The sequence below is a fragment of the Sceloporus undulatus genome, chromosome 6, assembly GCF_019175285.1.
Source record: "Sceloporus undulatus isolate JIND9_A2432 ecotype Alabama chromosome 6, SceUnd_v1.1, whole genome shotgun sequence".
Taxonomy (NCBI): domain Eukaryota; kingdom Metazoa; phylum Chordata; class Lepidosauria; order Squamata; family Phrynosomatidae; genus Sceloporus; species Sceloporus undulatus.
The window spans coordinates 96,854,235-96,878,054 of record NC_056527.1 but is presented as its reverse complement, the minus strand read 5'-3'; the positions used below and the strand labels follow the sequence as shown (position 1 = coordinate 96,878,054).

The following is a 23,820-nucleotide window of genomic DNA, read 5'->3' as shown; positions in this document are numbered from 1 at the left end:
CTACGGAGGAGGATGACACAACCATGGTGCCACAACCAGAAGAAGAAGAAAGACGTCAGATTGTGAAACATTGTAGAAATCTCCTTCCAGTTTCTGAAAGAAAACAAACCTGCTGCCTTGAGCTGCTGGCTTTCCTGTGGAGAGCTGACTACTTCCTACGTGCCTATCTCTGTGTGTCTTCAGAGTGTTTTTTCTGGTCTCTCCAGCTACTGCAACAGACACTTATGTTATAGTTGCAATCTGTAGAAAGCTTGAATGGCTTGTTATTCCAAATTGACTATATCATTAACCTTTTAAAAAGCACCATCAGACTTTTACAAACCATTGGCCTGTTCTACAATCACACCCATGTAGTGTGGGCACACATCTTCTATAACTAATATTTCTGTCTCTTTGACATACATCTGCTACCTATCAAATGCACTATTTTTAAAGAACCATTCAAATTTTTTTCCACTGTTACCACATATCTCTTATGAGTGGTTAAAACCTCTGTCCAATAGAACCTCTTGTTTTATTCCTATTCCAGTGCCTTCCCCCACACATTTTGAACTTCCCCTGTGAAGGGAAATGATGATGATCCACCGAAAATAGGATTTAAAATCCCTCCTCTTTTTGTTTTCTTTTGCTCTTGAAAGAGCCTCCATCTTCAGGTTTTGTTTTCCCACACAACAACTGGTTCCCAGCTGTGACCTATTTATTGCCTCCGTCTGGTGACAGGCACTGAACTTGGTTCGTGTTGGACATGTGGTACTCATGCCTACTCTACAACTTGGCTATTTTCAGCATCAGAAGTTGGAAATAGCTGACTGGCAGACTTCACATTCTGCTGGTGTCCACTGTGATTTGTTTTCCTCCCCCAAGAGCTACAAAGAGCTCATGGTTGTGCTTGTGTGCTCCAGATGCAACAGAAATCAGGTTGTTTAGTCACAGTTTAAATATTGTATGTAACCTATTAGATTTCAAAGGTTTGGCTCATCAGGACAATGGCAGCTTCTGGGGAGGGGCAGAGGGTGAGTAGTGCAGTTTGTGCAGAGCTTGGAAAAGTTATTTTTCTGGCTGTGCTAGCTGAGGGAATCTGGGTGTTGCAGACCCAAAAAGTAACTTTTTCCAAGCTCTAGATTTTGTGTAGCTTCTTGAGAGTTGGCAGCCTATGGGCTTCCATGGTAACTACAAGGACTCTCGTCTTTTCCCCTTTAGGCCTCACCAAATCTTTCCACGCAGCAGGAAGCAGAGCGCCAGGCCATCCAGTCATTGCGCCAGGGGGGTGCCTTGACAAGCAAGTTCCTGAGCATGTCGTCCATCCCCAGTTGCCTTCTGGGGGTTGCCCTTGAGGGGGAAACCAACAACCACGGTCATGCATCCTTGCTTCAACATGTCCTGCTCCTTGAACAGGCTCGGCAGCAGAATACACTAATTGCTGGTGAGTGAGAGATGAAGGTGCCATGATATATATCAATGCAGTGACAGCTTGTATTAAATGGAATGTAATATTCAGCCACTGCTGCTGGCAGAAGCTTAGAACAACTGAGGGATGGGTTGGTTGGGGTATCACTATACAGGTTGATGGCATAATTCTCCTGTGCTGGTTTGAGCACTGCTGGCTATTCATCAGGCTTGCTCCATGTGACTTTATCTCTGTTAATACTTTGTCCCCTAAAACATGAAGCCCCTCTTTCCACCTTGGTTGGTTCTCAGTAGCAGCAATTGAGTAGTACATTTTTCCTCCTGCACAAGGCACCACTAGATCTCCAGAACCTTTAAAGAAATCCTTTCAGTGGTTGTTTCAGTAATATTTCTCCCCCTCTGTAAATGCAAATGTTAATAATCTATCATCCGTGTTTACTGAAGAAATAGGAAATAATTGTTTTTTAAAAAACAGTGCATGCCTTCAGAATGCTGCAGAAACCAGCCATATAAAGTAAAAGGGGTTATGAGAATTAGAAATGTGTGTCTTTTCCTTTTTTAAACGAAATAGGAAGTTCTAGAAACTGTCTTAACAATAACTTCTGATCCTGACATTGCAGTTCCTTTACATGGCCAATCCCCTCTGGTGACAGGGGAGCGTATCCCCTCCAATCTGCGGACTGTAAACAAGCTGCCTCGGCACCGACCACTAAGTCGCACCCAGTCATCACCACTGCCCCAAAGCCCTCAAGCACTACAGCATTTGGTTGTGCAACAACAGCATCAGCACTTCTTGGAAAAGCAGAAGCATCAGCAGATTCAACTAGGAAAGGTGGGTAGAAAAGGAGGTGGCTCATTTGGTATTTGCAGCTCTTTACGTTAGGACAGTGGACAGGAGTGAGAGGCATTCTCCCTTTTTCCTCTTTGTCACTCTCACCATATTGAACATTAGTTTGGGCTGTAATCTCCCAACCAGCACCTTCCTGTCTCAGAACAGAGGAGTGGAGTTGCATGCTTATTTATTTCTCTTAGTTTCTTCTCTGTCCTTCAGAGAGTTGAAGAGAAGGGGAGGTAGAACCAAAGACTCTGCTGGTCATGAAAGGAGCAAAGCTGAGTGCTATCTCTTGAGTGGCCTGATTGAACCCAGCTGTCCATCACTGCTAACAGAACTGGTAGCAAAGTGGAACTACTGTCTCTTCTTTTGTCTTCCCACTTTTGTAGATCATCACTAAGACTGGTGAGCTGCCACGACCACCAACCACACACCCTGAAGAGACAGAAGAAGAGCTGACGGAGCAGCAGGAGCCATTAAGCTTAGGTCTGGGCCAGGGGCCCTTTCTGGTGGATGGGTCAACAGAGAGTGAAGAAACCCAAGATGACCCAGAGGAGGAGGAAAAAGTGGAGGAAGAGGAAGAAGAGGAAGAGGAGGAGGTGGTTGAAGAGCAAGGCTGTCTGCAAGTGAAGGACGAAGGTGGGGAGAGCAGGCTGGAAGAAGAACAGGAGGTGGAGGAGCTGGGGGTGACCTATAGGCAGGTAAGGGGTTGCATTTGTTCATTATGTTTTTTATTTATTTTATTGTTTTATTAAAATATTTTATAATCATGAGATCTCAGCATGACAAACAGGTAAAACAATATAAACAAATCCAGACTGAAATCTATACTTTAAACAAGACAAAAACATGTTTAAGAACACCAACAGGTTAAACACCTTTAAAGAATGAGTGAGTATTTGTTTTTGAAAAAACATGTACATGCCTAAAAGTAAGTTAAGCCCCAAAGGCTTTAGTAAAAAGCCATGTCTTGACCTGATGCCAAAAAGAAACCAATATTGGCAGCCCTGTGAATTAGAGCAGACTGAGAGTGACTGTGACTGGTCCCAAATCGTACAGAAAGTTTCATGGCTCAGTGGGGAATGGAACCTGGATCTCCCAAGTACCAACCCAAAACCCAAAGCAGTATACACTACCGTAAGCAAAGGAATCTTGTAGCACCTGTCATTCAATCCAGTTATACTCACTCCCTCCATTCTCATAGACTTGAGATCCGTGGTCTTGAATATTCACGGAGAGGCGATCTCCTTTAATTTCAATGGAGTGCGCCCCTGTGGTGCATTCCATGTGTATGTCCGCATGCACACACCCAATTGAAGCCTACAGGGCAAGTCTCCTTTTTCGCAGGAGGGTGTTAATCTGGAACTGATCTCCCGCAAAAACAGAGGGTCGACTGTATATCTTTGCGAAAGTCTCCTTACTTTTGAATGAAAGAGGCATGTAAAGGAAGGAATTTTTGAAACCTCATGCCATAATGGAAGGTACTCCTTGTGGCTAGGGGCAGAGATAATGACATAGCCAGATGTTCTTTCATCTTACTTTCCAGTTATAATCTGCAAGTATCAATGGCCAGTGACTGGTGGAATCTGAGATTTATTGTCCAGAAAGTGACTTTCCTCAGCTCTGCAATAACTACTAGTTGTGATGTCCACATGCAGTCTCCAGCTTCAGAGATAGTGTCTTTGTCCCTGGAAAAGCCATATCTGATGGAACTTTGGTTAAGCAGATGTACAGATCACTCAATGTAATATAGATTTGTGGCAAGCAGTTTCATTTGCTGTGGTTGCCAAAATATATATATAACAAAATGTATGTGTAATAGGTATTCCAGTAAGTTGCTATCACTGCATACTCCTGGTGCTTGAGAGCAATGATAGGAAAAAGCTATCACTTTCATGTTGTTGCTGGTGATCTAACCAGCTGCCTGCTGTAAGATAAAAAATGCTGTCTTGGTGGGGCATTTTTCTGATCCCAGCAGGGGTCTACTTACAAGGAGAGAGTGGGTAGTCATTATTGCCTTCTGAGAAAGAATGGAAGTGAAGTCCTTCCAACTCTATTACTTTGGGGAATGGTTAGGTATGGGGTTGGAAGCAGGATGGTATAGTCTAGTGACCATGTAGGAACAGACTCTGGAGCAAGATAAACAGGCAGGTGAAAAAGAAGAAGACATAATTGTTTGCTTCCATCCTTCACCCTATTCATTTGAGATAACAATAGTGAAGTCTCCAAAAGGCAGAGTGACTCATCTTCCACCCCACAGCCATCCTTTCTGTCTCTCTCCTGCCCTTGTTTTCTCTGCATCCTTTCTCCCTTCTCTGCATCATTCTTCAGCATGAGTCATCTTGTCTTCCTTTTCATTCTTTCATTCTTTTTGTGCACCTAAATATTTTATCAGCTCCACACTGAAATGTGTATTTGGCAGCTAGATGAAAGTTTCAGTTTGCAGAGGAATGGAGATTTGGTAAAGAAATCAGAAAAAAGGGTAGTGGTGGTAGGGCAAGGGTTGAGAAGAGAGAATACCAAAGGAATTTTGACAAGTAGCTCAAAGGGCAACAAGTATGTGCCATGGGAGCTGTTGCTAAAATGTTCTGTGAGATGTTTGGGGAAACTTCATATGATTGCCTGATTTACAAAGCTAATTTGGAGTTAAATCACTGTATGATGTCAAAATGCAAATATGGGTCTAAGTAAAGAAGTCATGTGATTTCTTCCCTATATGCAAGTTTCCCCAGTTTTTTGCAGCTTGATTTGATATGGCCATATCACTGATGAACAAATACTAAATGTCTTTGTTTTGATTTGGTTAAATCAGGCTGTAGACATAGCCTTAGGGTGGGCAACAATGTCATTCTATATGTTGTTAAAAAGCATCTCTCACACCATTGGCTGTGTTAGTGAGGATTGATGGCAGTTGCAGTCAAACAATATGTGGAGGGCCAGAGTTTCCTACTGCTTAAATCGATTTAAGAGTAGCTTTGTGTAGCTTGCCATTTTTGAAGGCTGGAGCTTTTGAATATTTTGTTTCTTGTTGCTCCAGAGGGTCGGTCCTGAGTCGGGGGGGGGGCAACTGAGAAGAAAGTATAATTTGACAAAACATTATGAAGAACGTCCGAACAGTATGAGACTATATGACACTGGACAGACTGTCGAAGAAAGTGCCAGATTCTTCTTTGCTAAATGTTTTTATACAGAAATGTCAGGGCTACTGGAATAATGAATTCCTTGCATAAGGATAGATATCTGGACTAGCTGGCACTTAAGGTTCCTTCTAACTCTTATGAGTATGAATGCACATTCAGTTTCACACACTGCTATCTTGATAACCAAGGTGGTGGTGGCTTAATTTAGTAGTAAAACCATGATAGATCTAACAGATCAAAGGGAGAAAGATCCAATCCAGGTATGTAGTCATCTCCATGGTGGGGCAAGCTTTAGAATCCAGTCTCAAGGGCAGAATTCAGCAGTCATAAAGCAAATTGCATCCTTTTTTGCCTCAGGAATAGGCTGGAGAATGTGCGAACAGCACCTGACGAATAGAAGCAAAGGATAATCAGGATTTCCACTGGAAAAGAGAAATTTCAGCACCCTGCAGAAATCTGAAGTTATTAAATGTAGGATATATGTAGTTCTTTGTACACTGGGGAAAGTTTTACAGAAATGAACTGGTGTAGTGCCAAGGAGAATGAACTGCCTCTTGGTGCTGGTTAGTTAGGTTAAATATGGTGACAGTGTTACACCGCTTAAGGTAATGGGGCCCTTTGAATGTTCTTTCTGTTTTTCCTCTTCCCCTCTTCCCCTTGTCCAATTTTGGCAGGTGTTTGCAGATGCGCATCAGCTGCGGCCTCTTCAGCTCTACCAGACACCCCTCGGCATCAGCACTGTGCCCCATCAAGCCCTCAGCCGCACCCAGTCCTCACCCGCCAGCACTAGCTTGAAAATCAGTACAGCTGAACCCGTAGCCAGTCACCTTTTCACTACAGGTAGGGGATAATGCCAGTCCTTCATCTGAAGCCTGGAAGAGACAGAGAACCCTAGGAAGGGACTAATTGGTACATGGGAATGGAGATACATGTGTAATGTCCACTTGTAGAAATAGATATAATTGTATATCTCTGCACAGTGGCCATGAAGACTCCTCTTACACATGTGCAAGGGAAAGACATTCTGCCCAAGATCAAGTGCATTCTTTGCTCTGTTTCAGGGTTCTAGAAAGGGATTCTGTCCTAGTTTTGCCGCAGGACAGATATCTTTTAGCAGCCAGGCATTCAGAACCTGGGTATATTTTGGGTCAGTTTGGTGCCGTGTAAAAGGAGTGTCATTTTACGTTTCAGGTTCTTTTTCTTTTCTTTTTTTCTTTGGTTCTCCTTCATGTTCTTATGCCTTTTTGTGTATGAATTATGTACATTGTAAGAAGGTCTCCAATTTCTTTTCTTCAACTTGAGTATACTGAAGCAAACCCTTCTCCCTGCAGCAGATGCAGAATATTCCATAAATCCACAGTAAACCACTCCTAGCTACCACTCCTAGGAACATGCCTGCCTAGGAATAGATCATTTGAATTAAATGGAATTAAGATCAGATTAGACAACTATAAATTTAGTTGTTCCATAATCGGTTATACCTCCAGCTTTTTCTCATACAAATTCTTCAGACTATGTATATGACTCTTTAAGAAAAGTATGCATTATATAAAGAAAAGTATGCATTATATAATACGTTATATAAAACCATGTAACAAATTTCACAGTGAATTTTTAAACAAAATGCAGGATTCAGCAATTTAAGAAGAATAGAAAATTTTATTTATTTATTTATAATATGTTTCTCCTGCTTTCCCACTATATTATCAGGATGGTTTACAAAGGGAATAAAATAATTAAAATGTAATTACAGAAAATGTTTTTTAAAACCCCACAAAATCATAAAAAATGGCATGATTAAAAATCAGAAGGATGAAAATTAAATTGAAAAAACATGGGGAAACAAAAAGGTCTTTGGTTTGTATTGAATGGGCAGTAAAACAGTCACGAGCTGAATCTATCTGAAGACAGCATTCTACACTGGTAGAGTAATCACTGAGAAGACCCTCTCTTATCCATCTGTCTCACTTCAGAAGGTGAGGGGAGCAAAAGGAAAGGCCCCCAATTGAATGCACAGATAGGTATGCATGGGAACAAATTATCCTTCAAATAAGAGGGTCCCCTTCCTTGCCTCTGTTGTGCATTCAATGTGCAAGAACCCCCAATACATCTTGTACAGCCTAGAGAGCAGGGCTTTATTTGAAACACAACTAAAATGTGATTTTCAAATTTGTATTAGGTGAGTCACTGCGCATGTGCAGAATGTATTTCCCCCTTAAAGAAAGTACTACTGACTCATATATTTTAGGTGCTGGGGTTGAGGCTTTTGACCCTGAGGGCACAATTTTCAAGATGGTTTGTGTTTTGGTAATCAAGCAGCACTAGATATTTTGTTTTCCAACTAACGTTCCCATGATCTTACCAGTTTCTCTTCTTTTCCTAATTTTTCCTCCACTGTTCTGCTTTCCTGCCCTCTCTTAGGTGTAGTTTATGACACTTTTATGCTGAAACATCAGTGTACATGTGGAAACACTAATGTTCACCCAGAGCATGCTGGAAGGATCCAGAGTATCTGGTCCAGACTACAAGAAACAGGGCTGTTAAGCAAGTGTGAGGTAAGAATTCTCAGAGAAAAACTTGCTGCCAGCAAATGGTAAGGCAGCTACAAGGACTGGGTTGTAAAGGTAATCAAATTTTACAAAACAGATTTATAGTGATAGGAGCCCATAGCTTGATCCAGTGAAAACAACAGGGAGTCTTGTGACATCTTAAATATTAACAAATTTATTATGCTATAAGCTTTTTGGGGCTAGAATCCACTTCATATGGCATATAATAAATGCATATATGCTTATACTCTTAACATTTTGACTATGAGGTCATCTCTCAACCACAGAAAACTATTTTTGTTGCAACATCTTAAGATAGCTGTCTCTCTGGAAACAGATTGGTTAAGAAGACCCAAAAAAGCATGCAGAAAGACAAAGATATGTAGCTGAATTCAGTGACACTTACCAATACAAAATAGAATGACCACGAAAGGAACTATAAAAATAAATCCCACTAGGACCATGTACAAAAAGATCTAGTCCTGGGATGTATAGACATTTTGTTTTCCCTAGGAAGGGTCACTGCATACTGGGGAGAGTCAACATGCCTATATAATCAGTATTAAATAATTTCCATGATCATGTAGATATAGTGGAGAACAAAATTACAATATCCAGTTTTGCACTAGCCTATATACAATATGAAAGCTCATTTTCCTGCATGAAAAACATATATGTGCTCCCTCATTGCTATCCTAGTAATTTTCAAGTAGGTTACTTTGTTACGTTTTTCATGCAGGAACGTGTATTGACTTTATAAGAATGTTGACTTCCCCCCTGGGCTGAACATCAATTATGTACTGAACCTTCCTGGGGAAAACATCTATACAATCTCTTGATGTCTACCACATCTTCAAATTTAGCTGTGAGGGTGAGTCTTTTGCTCATTTACTTCCTTAACGCACGCTTCAAAATGGGGAAGGGGAGAATTTGGGTAATCTCTATATATAACAGAATCCTTGAGTTAAATCCACTGGCTGAAAGTCAATGGCAAAATAAGTAAGAGAATTTTGGTATATAAACAGATACAATTTGTATTATCAAAACTAACTCTTTGCAGCAGGGCTGGATAAAATATAGTCCTGCAGTTCCCAACATTCCTTGTCACTGGTTGTGATGGCCACAGCTGTGGGACAAATCTGGCTTCTCAATGGTACAACTGGAGCAAATGCTGCAGGACTTTCAGTGGTGAGAGGCCCCAAACTATTACTGGCACCACACACACCAACTGAGACCCAGGCAGGGAGTTGCCAGAAATTGTCCCTTGGGGCACATAAGGGGAATTTGCACTTTACCCAAAGGGAGTCTTGTTCTTTAAACTGCTCCAAGGTCCCAGCTGAGAAAAATTTATTCAGGTAAACAGTATCTCATATTTTGCTTTGTGTAAGTAGCTTCTGCTGACACGTACTCTTTCTGGCTCCTTCAGCTGATTGAATTACATACTTCTACAAAGTATTTTCACTTTTTCTGCCATTATATGGTTATTCTACCAACTCTATCAAACACCTACTTTGTTAATGATAAAATTTGGATTGGGGTCACTACTAGAGCATGTGTTTTTCACATCTCAGGTGGGTGAAGCGTTCATGCATTTATTATATATCAGGCTGGTAGCAAACATGGAAAAATATTCTGCCCGAGAATATGGAGAGTTGCTGTCAATCAGAGTAAACAGTACTCTTGTAGACTAATGGTTGGATGATATGAGGCATATGTTTAAATAAAGGCTGAAGAGTGGGGTATAAATACTGTAAATAAATAAATAAATAAATAAATAAATGATATAAACAAATACAACATTTAAATGAAGCTATCATATAAATACATTATAAGTAGTTCCAGACTCTGTTGCAATCCTTACTAACAAAATACTGCTCTTTGTGTAAGACCAAAATGGAAAGATTTGTTACTATGCTAGTTTCAAAATTTTCTGAAAGCAGAAATAGAGTTCCACAAAAGGTGGAGATTTCTCCAGTGTACATTTAGGGAGAAAGGGCTAGTAACAGTGCAAACAACAAATATAACAACTCCTTTTTTCATGCATTGCTTACAGTTAAGATGGATGGCTGCAACAAATTTTTCACATAGAACTAGGCAGCATGTAGAAAGCTTTAGAAATTACTTACATTTGCCCTTTGAGTTGACAGTTTCGTATTCTGTAGAACCTAGCCTGAAATATCTTTATATTAAAAATGACATAAAATGGGTACTGCTCTAAGAAAATATCAACACAACCTTTAAAGTTCAGGATCTGCTTTGACAAAAAATAACATTGTGGTCTGATGTCAAACAGAGAGTGTCTTGCAACAGGTCAACAAAGTCTATAGTTATCCTTCTGCCCTAATTTCTCTCTCTGTTTTTTCCCCCACTAGAGAGTTCGAGGCAGGAAAGCAACACTGGATGAAATCCAGACAATCCATTCAGAACATCACACATTACTATATGGAACCAGCCCCCTGAACAGGCAAAAGCTTGACAGCAAGAAATTACTAGGTATGCTCATAGATCACATGGTCCTGATTTGCATGGTGCAGAATCTGAGACTTTTTAAAACCAAAAAATACATACAATCATGTATTTTTGTAATAAAGGGAAGAAAATTTGGTCTTAAATCTAGGAAGGGAGACAATTGTGTGTTATTATTTTGTTCCTTGTTTTCTCTCACACAGGTCCCCTTACTCAGAAGATGTACGCTGTCCTCCCATGTGGTGGAATTGGGGTTAGTATCTTTCTTACACTTTGGAAGTAACTAGTTAGAAACTACAAGTTAATTGTTATCAGTTCTTTTTCCCAATAACCAAGGCATTAGAATTGTAACTTAGGGACATATAACCTCCACTGCTTTATGGTGTAACTGTTTAAAGTTTAGTTAAGCTTTTGTGATGTAACTGTTAAAATTTTATTAAGTTACAGTTTTGTTACTTTCAGTATGGGATGTGGCCTCATTAAATGGAAGAGGAAGAATATCAGATGGTTCAAATGCTGGCTTGTGCTGTGTCTTATGCTACAGCTTTATGCTGTTGTGAATCTTCAAGTCATAATGAGGTGGATAGGAAGAGAGTGTTTTTTAATGGAGGTCAGCCATTTAAATCATTATTGAGAAATTGAAAGTTTGTATGTATTTACTTAATCTTCCTTGGCAGCACTAATCTTTTTGAAAGATTTCAACCTTCCTAGTCCTGTGTTTCAGTTCTGCTCTTCCATTGCTTGTTTTTTTTTTTTTCACTTACTTGAGTCACTATATTTATTCCACCTTTCCACTGAAAGGAATTCCAAAGGTGGTTTACAAATTTAAGCAGCATGCTGAAAACAACAAATAACAAAATAACTAACATTAAAACATTAAAATGCGGATGCGGTGGTTTAGTGGTTAAGACACCAGTTCTGATCATCAGAAGGTCAGAAGGTTGGCAGTTCGAGGTCTGAGTGCTATATGATGTGGTGAGCTCCTGTCACTAGTCCCAGCTTCTGCCAATCTAGCAGTTCAAAATCATGCAAATGCAAGTAGATAGATAGGTACCACTTTTCAGTGGGAAGCTAACAGTGTTCGATGCAGTCATGCTGGCCACATGACCACCAGAGTAGTCCTTGGACAATGCTGGTTCTTTGGCCTAGAAACGGAGATGAGCTCCCTACAGTTGGTTACGACTAGACATTCATGTCGAGGGACTATTGTAACCTTTTAACATTAAAAGAGGGAAGTGGCAGAAGTGAAATATTTTGATTAACATGTCAGAGAGATTAAAATTTCTACAAAAAGAAGTATCTTTGAACCTCTGTGGGATGGGGTGAGCTAGGCTTCCTTTGCCAGACAGTTGCAAAACTTAATCCTCTGCCATGAGGAGGCCCTGTGGGGTTCCATTTCACTGAGCTGCTTACATAACCTTTGTGTTTAAAACACAAAGGTTGGAAAGTTTACTTTTTGGACTACAGCTGCTAGAAGCTTCCAGCCAGCATGGCTAGTAGCCCAGTTCTGATCTTTTATAAATATAATTACTTAAGAATGGGAGATTGGACAAATAGAAGTAACTCAGAATGTTAGATGGAGTGGTAATGGTAACATTATGTTCTAGCTTACTTAATTGCACTTGTGCTTAATAGCTTCAGTCTTTCCTTTCCAAGGTAGCTGGGTCTTGGCAAAGACCTCTGTATTAACCTTTCCTAACCTTCCAGATATCTACACTGACTGGAGGTGATAGGGACTGTGGTCCAACATTTCTGGAGGCCACCAGGCAGGGGAAGGCTATTTATTAGGAGATTTATGCTTTTACTTGCTTCTCTTTGTGCTTGTCTTTGAATGAAGGCGACCTAGATGGTGCTTCTCTTAGAACAAAGGCATCACTCTTCTCCCTTCCTTCACCCCTTAGCTTTTGCACATGCTCTGATCTATACCCTCCATGGCAGGTTGACAGCGACACAGTGTGGAATGAGATGCACTCATCTAGTGCGGTCCGCATGGCTGTTGGCTGCTTGGTGGAGCTGGCCTTCAAAGTAGCATCTGGGGAGCTTAAGGTAAGTTTCTCCAGTGCACAGCTTTTCTGTGTTATAAGCCCTCCCCACCTCTAAGTGCTGCTGTCAGATAGAAATGCTGAAAGTTGTAGGGATTGCACTCATGTTAGCCTTGCTGTGTTTCAATTCCTCGCACTTACCAGCATGGACGTAGGGAAATATGGCTTCACATGCTGTTAGGGTTGGTAGATTCTCTGTTCAATTTTTGAAGCACTAATGTTTCTGAACATATGTACAGTGACAGCTTTTAAAACAGATGGGGAACCTTTGGCCCTGCAAGCATTTAGATTACATCTCACAGTATTCATTTCTGTTGACCCTGCTAGTTGGATCTGACAGGAGTTACAGGCCAAAACAATTGGAGGGTCAAAGATTCCCTTTTCCTGTTCTAAACATATACAGTGGGACCTTGGTGTCTGCGGGGAATCTGTTCCAGATGTTGTCCCCAGTGGTGGTGTGTGCAAGTGACCATGCCACCATTAGGGACAGCCCCCATTGTCCCCAGTGGAAGTGTGTGCACGCAGTCATGCTGCCATTAGGGACAATGGGACTTCAGAGAACCCACTGTTGCTCCAATGTCGGCATGTGCATATGGCTGCACTGCCATTAGGGACAACAGGATGGGGGCTTACCTGAAGTCCCGTTGTCTCTAATGGCAGTGTGGCTGCATGCACACGCTGCCACTGGGGACAGTGAGGGCTGTCCCTAATGGCAAATCTGTGGATACCGAGGTCCTACTGAATGTAGTCAGTCAGTCAGTCATTCAACCTTTATTAGGTCCCACTGAATGTATAATGTTCAGTTCCAGAGCCTGTTTAGATAACCTGAAGGAGGCTGTTCTGTATGCATCTTAGCATACAGAACTTTTTGACATACTTAAGGACTGAATCTAGGGATGAGGCTTGGTAGAACAGACTTTGTACGCTGAAGTATGCTTATCTGGCCCTTTTTAGTGAAGTATGGACTATGGATTGCATGTGGCCTCCCAGACCTCGTAGAGGTTATATGTGTTGTTATGCCCCCAGATGCCCTCCAAGGGGCATGGAGAAGATCTGTGCTGCATGTTTGCCTCTCCAGGCCACTTTAGGCCCAGAGGAGGCCTTTTTCTGAAGCAGGAAGTTACTTCCAGATACTTCCTCTTGCTAAAAATGGCCTCTCTTGGGACTACAATGCCCTGGTGGTATGTGTCCAAAAACTTGGCAAAATAACCCCCACCACCTCAAAGGGTGTTTGGGGGTATTTTGAGACACAAAAATTGTTTGTTTGTTTGTTTTTGTAAGGTTATGTGACCCTCTAACGTCTCCTGGGGGCTATTGTAGCCCTCTAGCTTCCCACAACTCCCTATTCTTGGTTTAGGGTACAAATCCCCACTTAACTATGAAACTCTGTGAATGGCCATGGGCCAGTCACCTTCTCTCGGCCTAGCTTATCTCACAAGGTTGTTGTGAAGATAAATGTTGCAAAGAAGGGTCTTGTTTATGAGCTTCAGCTCCTTGAAAGAGGGGTGGCATTAAAAAATGTCATAAATAAATATAGTAATAACTACGTGAATTAATATACACCTTAGATTTTATTTTATGCCTTTCTTTCTGCAGAATGGATTTGCTGTTATCCGACCACCAGGTCACCATGCAGAGGAATCCACAGCCATGTGAGTACATAACAAAAATGAAGAATATAAAGGTATAGATTAGATATTGATACAGATACAAATATATACATCCTTCTTTTGTTTTGGAGAATTTTATGCAGTATAAAGATTAAAATGAAGGTTTCAGCTTTACTTCTGTCCTTCTTATGGCTGTTTGTAGCATCTTCCAGTTCCCTGCTCTTAAAAGAGCCTTTAGAAGTGGTATGTGGCAGACCACATGCTTGACAGATTAATGTACAGGTAGAGCAAGCCCCATCTGCTGATACTCCTTTCTGAGATCCCGAAAAGCCATTTTTAACAATATAGGATTAGATAGACTCATGATTTAATTCAGTATAAGGCAGCTTATACTATATATGTATTTTACATATCATAGCCTGCCTCCTCTTTCATTTCTCAGGGGCTTCTGCTTCTTCAACTCTGTTGCCATAGCTGCCAAGCTTCTCCAGCAAAAACTTGCCATCAGCAAAATCCTCATTGTGGACTGGGTAAGTGTCTCACTCTGTAATCACCACTCCTACATAAAATACATACAGGCATGCACCCTCCCTTTGTGTTTAGCAAAGTTACTTTTTTGGGTTAACGACTTTCACAGACCCCTAGCCAGCATGGCCACTGACCATGCTGGTTGGGGATTCTGAGATTTGTAGCCTCCCCCCCCCCAATAATTTTGATAATCTTTTCCCTCTGTCTTCACACATGGGCTGTTATCAGATACCTTGAAAGAAGATTTGAACCACCTGCTACCCTCTAGATGTATTGTGACTGCAATTTATGTAGCCTTCACTGCTGTGGAATCCCAGTGGTGAAATACTCTCCCCTTAGAGGCCTGACCAGTGCCAATGTTGGTTTCATTCAGCTGCCAAGTAAAAACATGGTCCTATTAATACACAGCCCAATTAATTTCATCCAAACTGGCACACATGTGTGGTTGCAAATTGTTTTAAACTGTCTTACTGGTTTTAAGTTGTCTTTTTTTTTTTTTACACTTACTATGTTTTTTTACACTTACGCATATGCTTTTAGTAAAGAGAGAACTGGCCCAGGAACTGCAGAGGTAGCATACAGCAGCCATCTTTTTAGGCAGAATTTCATGCAATGATATTCTAGCCTGTGGGAGGATTGGAAGGCAGCTAGGAAACTGGTCACCTTCTTGATTGTTGCTGTGTGTCTTCAAAGTGGTTTCCAACTTAACTGAGTTTTTTTTGGCAAAATTTGTTCAGAGAAGATTTATCATTGCCTTCATCTGAGGCTGAGAGAATGTGTGTCACCCAAGGTCACCCAGTGGGTTTCCATGGCTGAGTGATAACTCAAACCCTGGTCTCCCAGAGTCCTACTCTGAAACTTGTCTGATTGATATTTCATTCTTACATCTGTCTCTTCCACACTTAATTTTTATCAGTTGCAGACACATGGCATTGATTCATTGATTTCATTTCCATCCAGACAGTCTCCCATCCAAACACTGACCGCATCCAGACAGACCTAGTTAGCATCAGCAGAGTAGCTGTATCATCTTTGGGATTGATGTAGCAATAGGCTTCTCGACCTGCTGTTTTGATACATTTTCTGAGTTTGCTGTGCTAGCGTCAGAGACTTAACCATGGCCCTGTCATTTTATCTAACCCAGGGCCGGGCAAAGTACAACTTGTTTACTGCTACAGCTTCCAAACAGGCTTTTCCCTGCCAGTCTTTTAAGAGCCACCCAGCACTTTATTTTTATTTTTCTCTTTAACGCAAAATGTCCCACCTGTGCTCCTATCTGACTTCTTGTTTAGATGTCTTGGTTTTGGTTTATATTCATAAATTTTTTCAGAGTACTTACCAGCAGATTTTTTGTTTGCTATTACCCCTATTCCTCTGTTGTAAACCGCTCGGATTCCCAGTGATTGGGCGGTATATAAATAAATCCTATTATTATTATTATTATTATTATTATTTGGGCCTTTCCTTAGATTTGCTTGGCTTAAGGACATATGACCTTAAAAACAGAGCCTCTTTGTTTGCTTTGCTCTCGTAGGATATCCATCATGGCAATGGAACCCAACAAGCATTCTACAGTGACCCCAATGTACTCTATATCTCTCTCCATCGCTATGACAATGGCAATTTTTTCCCTGGCAGTGGAGCTCCTGAAGAGGTGAGTGCACACCATTATTTACTCCAATATGTAATGGCATTGTAATATATGAGAAATACTGGGGCTGAAACCATCTTACTGTTTCGAGGAGTCTCCCTTGCTCAGAAAACTGGATTAGGATTACATTTCTTTAGGCAAAAACTTCTTAGAATCCAGATGGAATTTGGAACCAAGTCCATGTCCATGCAAATGCAGAGAGGGATGTGGAGCAAATGCAGAGAGGGATATGGCAGCCGGGGGGGGGGGGGAGATCCCTGCATGATCACATGTGTAAGGAGGGACATCAGTATTTCCCCTAAATGGCTCTGCAAAAGAGAGAGGTTACAGAAAGAAGCAGACAAACATAGCTAGGAAATGCAGCTTTTTAGGGCTACAACTCACAGAATCTTCTACCCAGCATGGTTAGTGGCCATGACATCTAAGAGTTTCTATTTTAAAAACATTTTAAAGAAGTTTCCAGGTTTTGCAGATTGCAGATGATGTTATGCCTGCTGAGGATCCTCTAGCTGGACTTTGTGCATTAAGCAGGCTGTTGGACTTCATGGCCTATGTAGGGCCCTTCCAACTCTGTGATTATCAGTTACAGCAGTTGAACCCACAGAATAGGAAAAGAGTTAATTTATACCCCTTTTCCACTGCTTTCTAAGGTGAGGTGAAGATAACTTTCTAAGGTAACTCTTTGGATTAGGAAACACTTTACAGCCCGGGAGCTGGGGGGGGAAAGCTGAAACATTTCCATGGAATGCTATAACTCCAGAGATTTTTAGTCTACAGAGCAGATGTCTGCATGTTCCCTTCTCTCCCACCCCAGTATTTGAAGCTGGCTAGTATTTTACCCAGCAGATGCACTGCTCACTGCTGCCCAGGTGCAGAGCTTGGAAAATTACTTTGAAAAAGTAGTTTGTTCCCTTTATTCATTGTAGTACTTGAAAAAATGCTGTTTGTCTTTACAATGATGGAAAAAGTAATTTGTTTGTTATGTTACCTGTTTCACTGCTTACTGATTTTTTGTAAATTTTCTGTTATTGTTTTTGAGGAAGAAAAACTTTGGATTGATAAAGAGAATGGCATGACACTCTTAAAATTCCTGTCAAAATGCCTCAAAAATGCCCTTAAGATTAACTTTTGAAAGTAACTAAAATAGTTATTTATTGCAACAGTGAAGTAACTTCACACTTACTTATTGTGTTGCTTTTGATATGCACCCTTCTTACCCTCCCCAGATTAACTAGTTACAGATGTGTAACTCTCATTACCTCCAGAGCTCTGCCCTGGTGCATCTCTTGCTTTCCTTTGCTCTGTGGTTTTGCAATCCCACTGGAATCTGTTTGCATGAAGTGCCCCTGCCATGGATTTATGCGATTACTACCCTTTGTTCCCTCCCACCGGCAGCTCTGTGAATGGCCTAAGCGGTTACCAAAGACCAGCTTTTGTTACCTGTGAGGTTTCTCTCTTCCAGGTCGGCAGTGGGATGGGTGTAGGTTACAATGTAAACATTGCCTGGACTGGCGGAGTGGATCCCCCCATTGGTGACGTGGAGTATCTGACTGCCTTCCGGTAGGGCTGCCAGTGCTTGCTATCCATAGTGGGGCTTGAGTGGGGCTTTCTCCAGCATGGGTACCCGCATAACCTCTTGTGCCACCAGATTCTCTCCAACAACCATGTACGAAAGAGAAGTCCATATGAGGGTGGAGATGTGTGTCATGGTTGTAACCCCATGACTGTCACAGTTGTCACCAGTTTCCTTATGTTTCAAGCCTGTTATGTTAAACAAGGCTAACAGCCATTCCCAGAATTACTCCTGGTGCATGGGTATGCACATAGTGGCTTGCTGTCTCCTTACCTCTTTCCTCTTGAGATCCCTTCTATGTAGTCAGCTAGCCTGCTTCACAATGTATGCCAAGCAAAACATGAGGAGAATCCAAGCCTCTGATATTTCACAGTTCAAAATTTGGACAAATTCTTATTTACTTCAAGGGACTGCTTCATTTACTTGAAGCGTTTGGTTTTTATCCTGCTCCTCAGCCATAAAGATTCTTGGAACAGCTGACCTATCAATAAAAGATAGTCTTCATCCACGGGTTCATAATACAAAAATGAAAAAAGGAGAGGACAAAAGCTAGGGGAGTGTCTTTCAGCTGAACAGAACTATTAGATTGACATTGCTTTTTATAATACCCCCTTCTGCTCTAGCCTACTTGCAGAAGGTGCTTGTGAGGGAGGATGTAGAGTCACTGTTCATACACTACTGCTGTTTGCACACAATGAAAAGTGGTTGACATGCCTGTGGCCTGCATATCTTGGACCTGTTTCTCTTGGGTTTTATTTATCTCTCCTCTAGAGCAGAGGTGGGCAAGGTGCAGCCTGCAGGCTGTTTTTATGGCCCGCCAGGCCCTCCCAGGGATCAATCTCCCCCCAAAATGGAGATTTAGAGGGCATTTTCGTCATGTATGAAGGTCCCCTGAACTGCTCATCAACCAAATATTTCTTGGCTCAGAATAGCCCCAGATGCGCTCTATTTAGTGTGAGGAATTTCCACCAAATTTTGAGGGGTGGGATTGGGCAAATTTAGGCCCCGGAAAATATTTTTTTTAAAAAACGAAAATTGAACAGGAAATGATTTCTAGTCATTTCCTCCTGTTTAAAAAAAGGCTCCTCTTGGAACTAAAATTGCCCAGGAATTGCCCAGGAAGGGCCCAAAACATGATGAAGAGGGCCCCCATGTTTCCTAGAGGATTTTTTTGTACAGTAGCAGGTCTGTTGGGGTGGGGTTATGGCCCTCCAAGGTTTTGGGGTGGGGGTGCTAATGTGGCCTATCTAAAAAATATCCCTGCTTCAGAGGGAACTTGATGTAACTTCAGCTATGAGGTAAACAGGACAAAAATAGTAAAATGTGGCAGAATTGAAATATTGTAGAAATCATCATGATAAGTCTAGTTCTCCTTTCCCTTATCAGCCACTTTCCTGCTCCTGAAAAGCTTCCAGAAGCCAAATCAACAAAAGAGCCTTGGGCACCTTGAAACTGTGCATGAAAACTTTCACCATAGTAAATTTCTCAGTTTCTAAGGTGCCACTAGAATACCTCTGTTGTTCTTCTTGCAATTCTCAGATGTAGCCACTTCTCTAAAAATTGCTTCCAAGAGGCAGTTGCCATTTGGAATTGTGTCACCTTGCCTTGCATGGGTTTTCACAAATGGAGTTGATTTTATCAACATATTAGGAAAGCTGTAAAGGGGGAAGGATATGGTGGCTAGAATGTCTGTTCATTAGGGTGATAGACTGTTTGATGCTGGTGTGTTGCTGTTGCTTCCTCCTCCTCCTCCTCAGAGAAATCTGAGGGCTACTTTGTGTCCTCCCAGGACTGTGGTGATGCCAATAGCCAATGAATTCTCCCCAGATGTGGTCCTCATTTCTGCTGGCTTCGATGCTGTGGAGGGGCACCTGTCCCCACTGGGTGGATATTCTGTCACAGCCAAATGTGAGTGTGGGGTACATGGGAGGGTTGCTGCTGCCTTGGTTTGAAAAGAGAGTAAGCCACATGTGTACATGCATGTTGGAGGAGGGTGCTGCAGAACTGGGTCTCAGCTGAGCAAAAGTGTGTATTTACTATAGATGACATAGCTCAGTGTTGTATAACATTTAATATAGTTACATCCCACCTGTCTTTTGATTTTGGAGCTTAAGGCTATATACACAACATTACTAGGTGTCTTCCATCAAGGCTCTGGCCATACCCAGCCCAACCTTTTGCTTTATATAACTGTAGGCTGTACCAGTGGTGAGCAACCTGCAGCTGTGAGACCACATACAGCCAGCAGGCTGGTATTGTGGAAACCTTGGATCCTGTGCTGGGAGAAAGCTGGGATAATACATACATAAATGCTAACTTCCACAAGAGTGTTTGTCTGTTACCCATCAAGACATTAGGTAGGAAGGAAGGGAAGGGAAGGGATGGAATTGAGAGTAAGAGGGTGGTCTCATCTACTTTTAGTTCTGGCCGCATCCATAGCTGACTTCAGTGTAACCTGCCGTATGTATGCTTTACCTCTGAGGATACACTGCCCGACACATAAGATAAGAGTAACCATTTTAAAATGTTTTTAGAGAAGAGAAGGGCAAAGTGTAGTTTGCACCCCTGATGCTCCTCCATGTTGGATATTTTTGAAAGGTTTTTTTCTCCATCTCCTGGAGGCCTCTAGGAGCTGCACTTTTGAATATAAATAGGGCACAGCTCTCTAAACCCCTAAGAGTGCCCTGGAATTAAAATAAATAAATAAATTGACTTCTGACCATTTCTGGTTTATATATATTTTTTAAATGTATGTGGCATTTCTGGGCCTTATGGGGTCCTGGTGGTAGTTGCTTTGCAACTGCAATTGCCAATTAACTAACTAGCCTGCTTTTGACAGTAAGCGTTGGATGGGGTTTCTCCCAAATGCTCTCTGGCAGAAGAACTCTTAAGTTCCATAAATATAAATTGTCTGAATGGATAGGGTGAAGATGGAGGCAGGTAGGCAAGAGTATTAACTAGCCAGTCTGTGTGTGGGAAGAGTTGTTGCACTAAGAAACCTGAGAAGAATTCTGCTGATTGACCTAAAGCAGGTTTCCTGAACCAGATGCTCTCCAGGTATATTATGGCCCCATTCCCACTGGCTTATAACGTGGATCAGGACGCGAATCATGGGTGCATCGTTCCCATTTGAGCGCGCATTACAAAATGCATCCCAGATAACATGGCAATGATAGGAGCTGTAGTCTAGCACATCTGGAAGGAGCCAAAAGGCTGGCCTAAAGCTTTGCAGGGTGGATGTAAAAACTCCACCCATGTGAATTGGGTGCTGTGTTATTCAGAGCTGGACAATTAATTAATACTGTATTCTCTGACTGGCAGCCACTGTTCTGACAAGCCTTACCCAAACTTACTACCCAATTTCCTTTTAAGCTGGTAGTGGTAGGGACTTGATGTAATACCTTCTATGTATGAAGTGGGTATGCTCTCTCACTAGTCTATGTTCCCTGCCCCCTCTATGACAGTATTTATACCCCTCTCTTCAGAAACAAATGCTGTCATAGCCGTTTACAGATTGTTAATTTGACAGTACCTTGTCCTCAGGTTTACAATCTGGCTTACTGACCATCTTCCTTCACGTGCTCATCTTTGAATAACTTGAATGTTTATTTCAAAGTGTTATAGCACTATTTTCACTATCAAGACAAACAACCATGGTTTCTCCTAGACTTTGGCCTGTATTTAATGGTGTCATTGAACTAGTGGTGAAAGTTCTGTTGTATTAGCAACTAAGTATTTAGAGTCAGTGCAAGGATGATATCCAGTACAATTTCCATTGTGTTATGGCTGCTTAACATAGGATGTTCACACCGCTATTTTTAATACTGCTTGCACAATGGTGTTATCTCACACAACTGCTTTAGCAGTTGGATTTAGTCTTCTAGCTGCAAGAGAAGGCAAAGGGGAGTACAATATCTCCAGCAGCAAATGATAGTTGGCGTTTTCCTTTTTCTGGCCATGTAGGTTTTGGGCACCTGACCAAGCAGCTGATGAAACTGGCAGGTGGACGTGTGGTCCTAGCATTGGAGGGAGGTCATGATCTGACAGCCATCTGTGATGCCTCAGAAGCCTGTGTCTCTGCTTTGCTTGGCCTTGAGGTGAGTGTAGCTGGCAGGGGAAAAGCAGGCATGAAGGCTCACTGGGGACAAAGTCCAAGGATTGTGGCTGATGGTTGGCTGCGATTCAGTTCATAATTTGGAAGTGAGATCTGGTAATGACAGGATTGATGGTGTGGGGTGGAAAAGGTGAATAAAGGCATATCTGTTCTGGCTCATGGATGTACGTCAGTTTCTGTTTAAATATACTTTTTTTGCTGTCCATTTCACTAGTGGCATCTGCACAACAGCTGCCCAGTTTCCATGGGGAAAATGGACTTCTGTGATGTTTTTTAAATTGCTGAAGTTTAGTGAAAACTAAATATGAGTTGAGAAAAATATTATTACCTTTAGCTGGCTGTGTGATGTTACTTGCTTATACGAAGATTTACGATGTACATGAGGACAGGTCCCTTCCCAGAGGAACTTTCTCTCTGAAATTCATCACATGGCAGTTAACATAGGAAAGGAAGGGAGAATCAGACACTGGTAAATAGAGGGATAATATATATATTAAATTCAGTTTCACTTTGTCATGGGTTGTCACACACTTACAGCAGAAAACAGAGATGGGGAATACAGTTTCGGAGAATTTTGAAAACATGAGAAAACTCAGTATATCCCCCCCTCCACGCGCGCGCGCGCACACACACACACACACACACACAAAAGAAAACAATTTTGGAGGAAATTGCAATATATTCAACACTTAATGTTCTAATCAAACCCACACTGACTACTGCTTTGACATCATTAGATGTAATACTCATAATTTAATATATACATTTTTAGAATTTGGCATATTTATGGCACTTCTCGGATAACACTGGTTATTAGGGTGTCTGAAAGGGTAATAAATAAATAGAGCTATTTAAATATTCTAAGCGCACTTTTTAGGGCAGCCAAGTATGGCCCTGAAGCTGTATGCAGTCACTATTTTTGTTGCCCTTGACCTTTCTAATCCCACAGGACTGTCCCTTTTGTAACTCAAAAGCCCAAGGTAGGTAAATTGCCTCTCCTTAAAGCCTCTTAGAGAGGCAGTTCACATTTGAAACAAGTTGAAGGAGTCCCTTCCATTGTTTAACATACTTTGCCCCCCAGTTATCAAAACCAGAAGTAGATTTCTGGCCACATCCATGTTTGTTTTTCAAATTTTTAACCATCTGCATATCCCAGAAGAGCTGAGGAGCATAAAATTTGTCCGAGACCTACTGCAGTAGCCCACACCTGCTTTAGGATTGTAAATCTCCCAAGGCACCTTACCTTAAAGAATCCTGAATATGTTTATTCAGAACTAAGAGCCACATTGTTTACCATAAAATTTGGGCAAGCAGCTTTGCAAGCATATCTAATAATATGTTACATTACAACATCTTTCACTCAGTTAGCCTCTAAGGTGCTACAAGATTCCTTTGCATAACTCATATCTAACAACAGACAAAGTGAGAGTACCATGAACTACTGCATCATGTCTTAGTTATTGCTGCTTGAGGAGAAGAGAAAAGCAATAAATTTGGGGGAGGAAGATCCAAAGATTTGAGAGACAACAAAAGAAATTGTATTACAGAAAGTCATAGTATTATATGGGTTGAACTGTATTGGAAAAGGGAGTTGTGTTTTGTCTTTCTCTATGTTTTTTCTTTTGTTGTCTTTTCTCACCTTTTCCTTTGTGCATCTCTTTCTTGTTCTTCCTTCTTTCATCCTGTTGTCCTCATTACTTACAGACACTTCTGAATCATTGCATCTTTTAGTATCTAAATTAAAATGTTCTTTTTTTTCCTCTGATGCAGCTGGAACAACTGGATCAAGCCTTGTTGCAACAAAAGCCCAATGCAAATGCTGTGGCTACATTGGAGAATGTCATTGAAATCCAGAGTAAGTTTTGAAGGGCATGGGCCACAGCCAGTTTACAAGAATTGTTTGTGAGA

General features: G+C 41.4%; 1 protein-coding gene across 1 annotated transcript in view; it reads left to right on the top strand.

The window, feature by feature from the left end:
- The window catches only part of HDAC5 (histone deacetylase 5), a 92,344-nt gene that overhangs the window by 59,540 nt on the left and 8,984 nt on the right, over positions 1-23,820 (top strand). Inside the window, 15 exon segments of the mRNA XM_042475727.1 lie at positions 1,201-1,423; positions 2,028-2,239; positions 2,629-2,940; positions 6,054-6,219; positions 7,801-7,934; positions 10,301-10,421; positions 10,598-10,647; positions 12,333-12,440; positions 14,033-14,088; positions 14,489-14,576; positions 16,109-16,228; positions 17,688-17,785; positions 19,588-19,706; positions 21,762-21,895; positions 23,683-23,767. Of these exon segments, the coding sequence (XP_042331661.1) occupies positions 1,201-1,423; positions 2,028-2,239; positions 2,629-2,940; positions 6,054-6,219; positions 7,801-7,934; positions 10,301-10,421; positions 10,598-10,647; positions 12,333-12,440; positions 14,033-14,088; positions 14,489-14,576; positions 16,109-16,228; positions 17,688-17,785; positions 19,588-19,706; positions 21,762-21,895; positions 23,683-23,767 (2,026 nt within the window).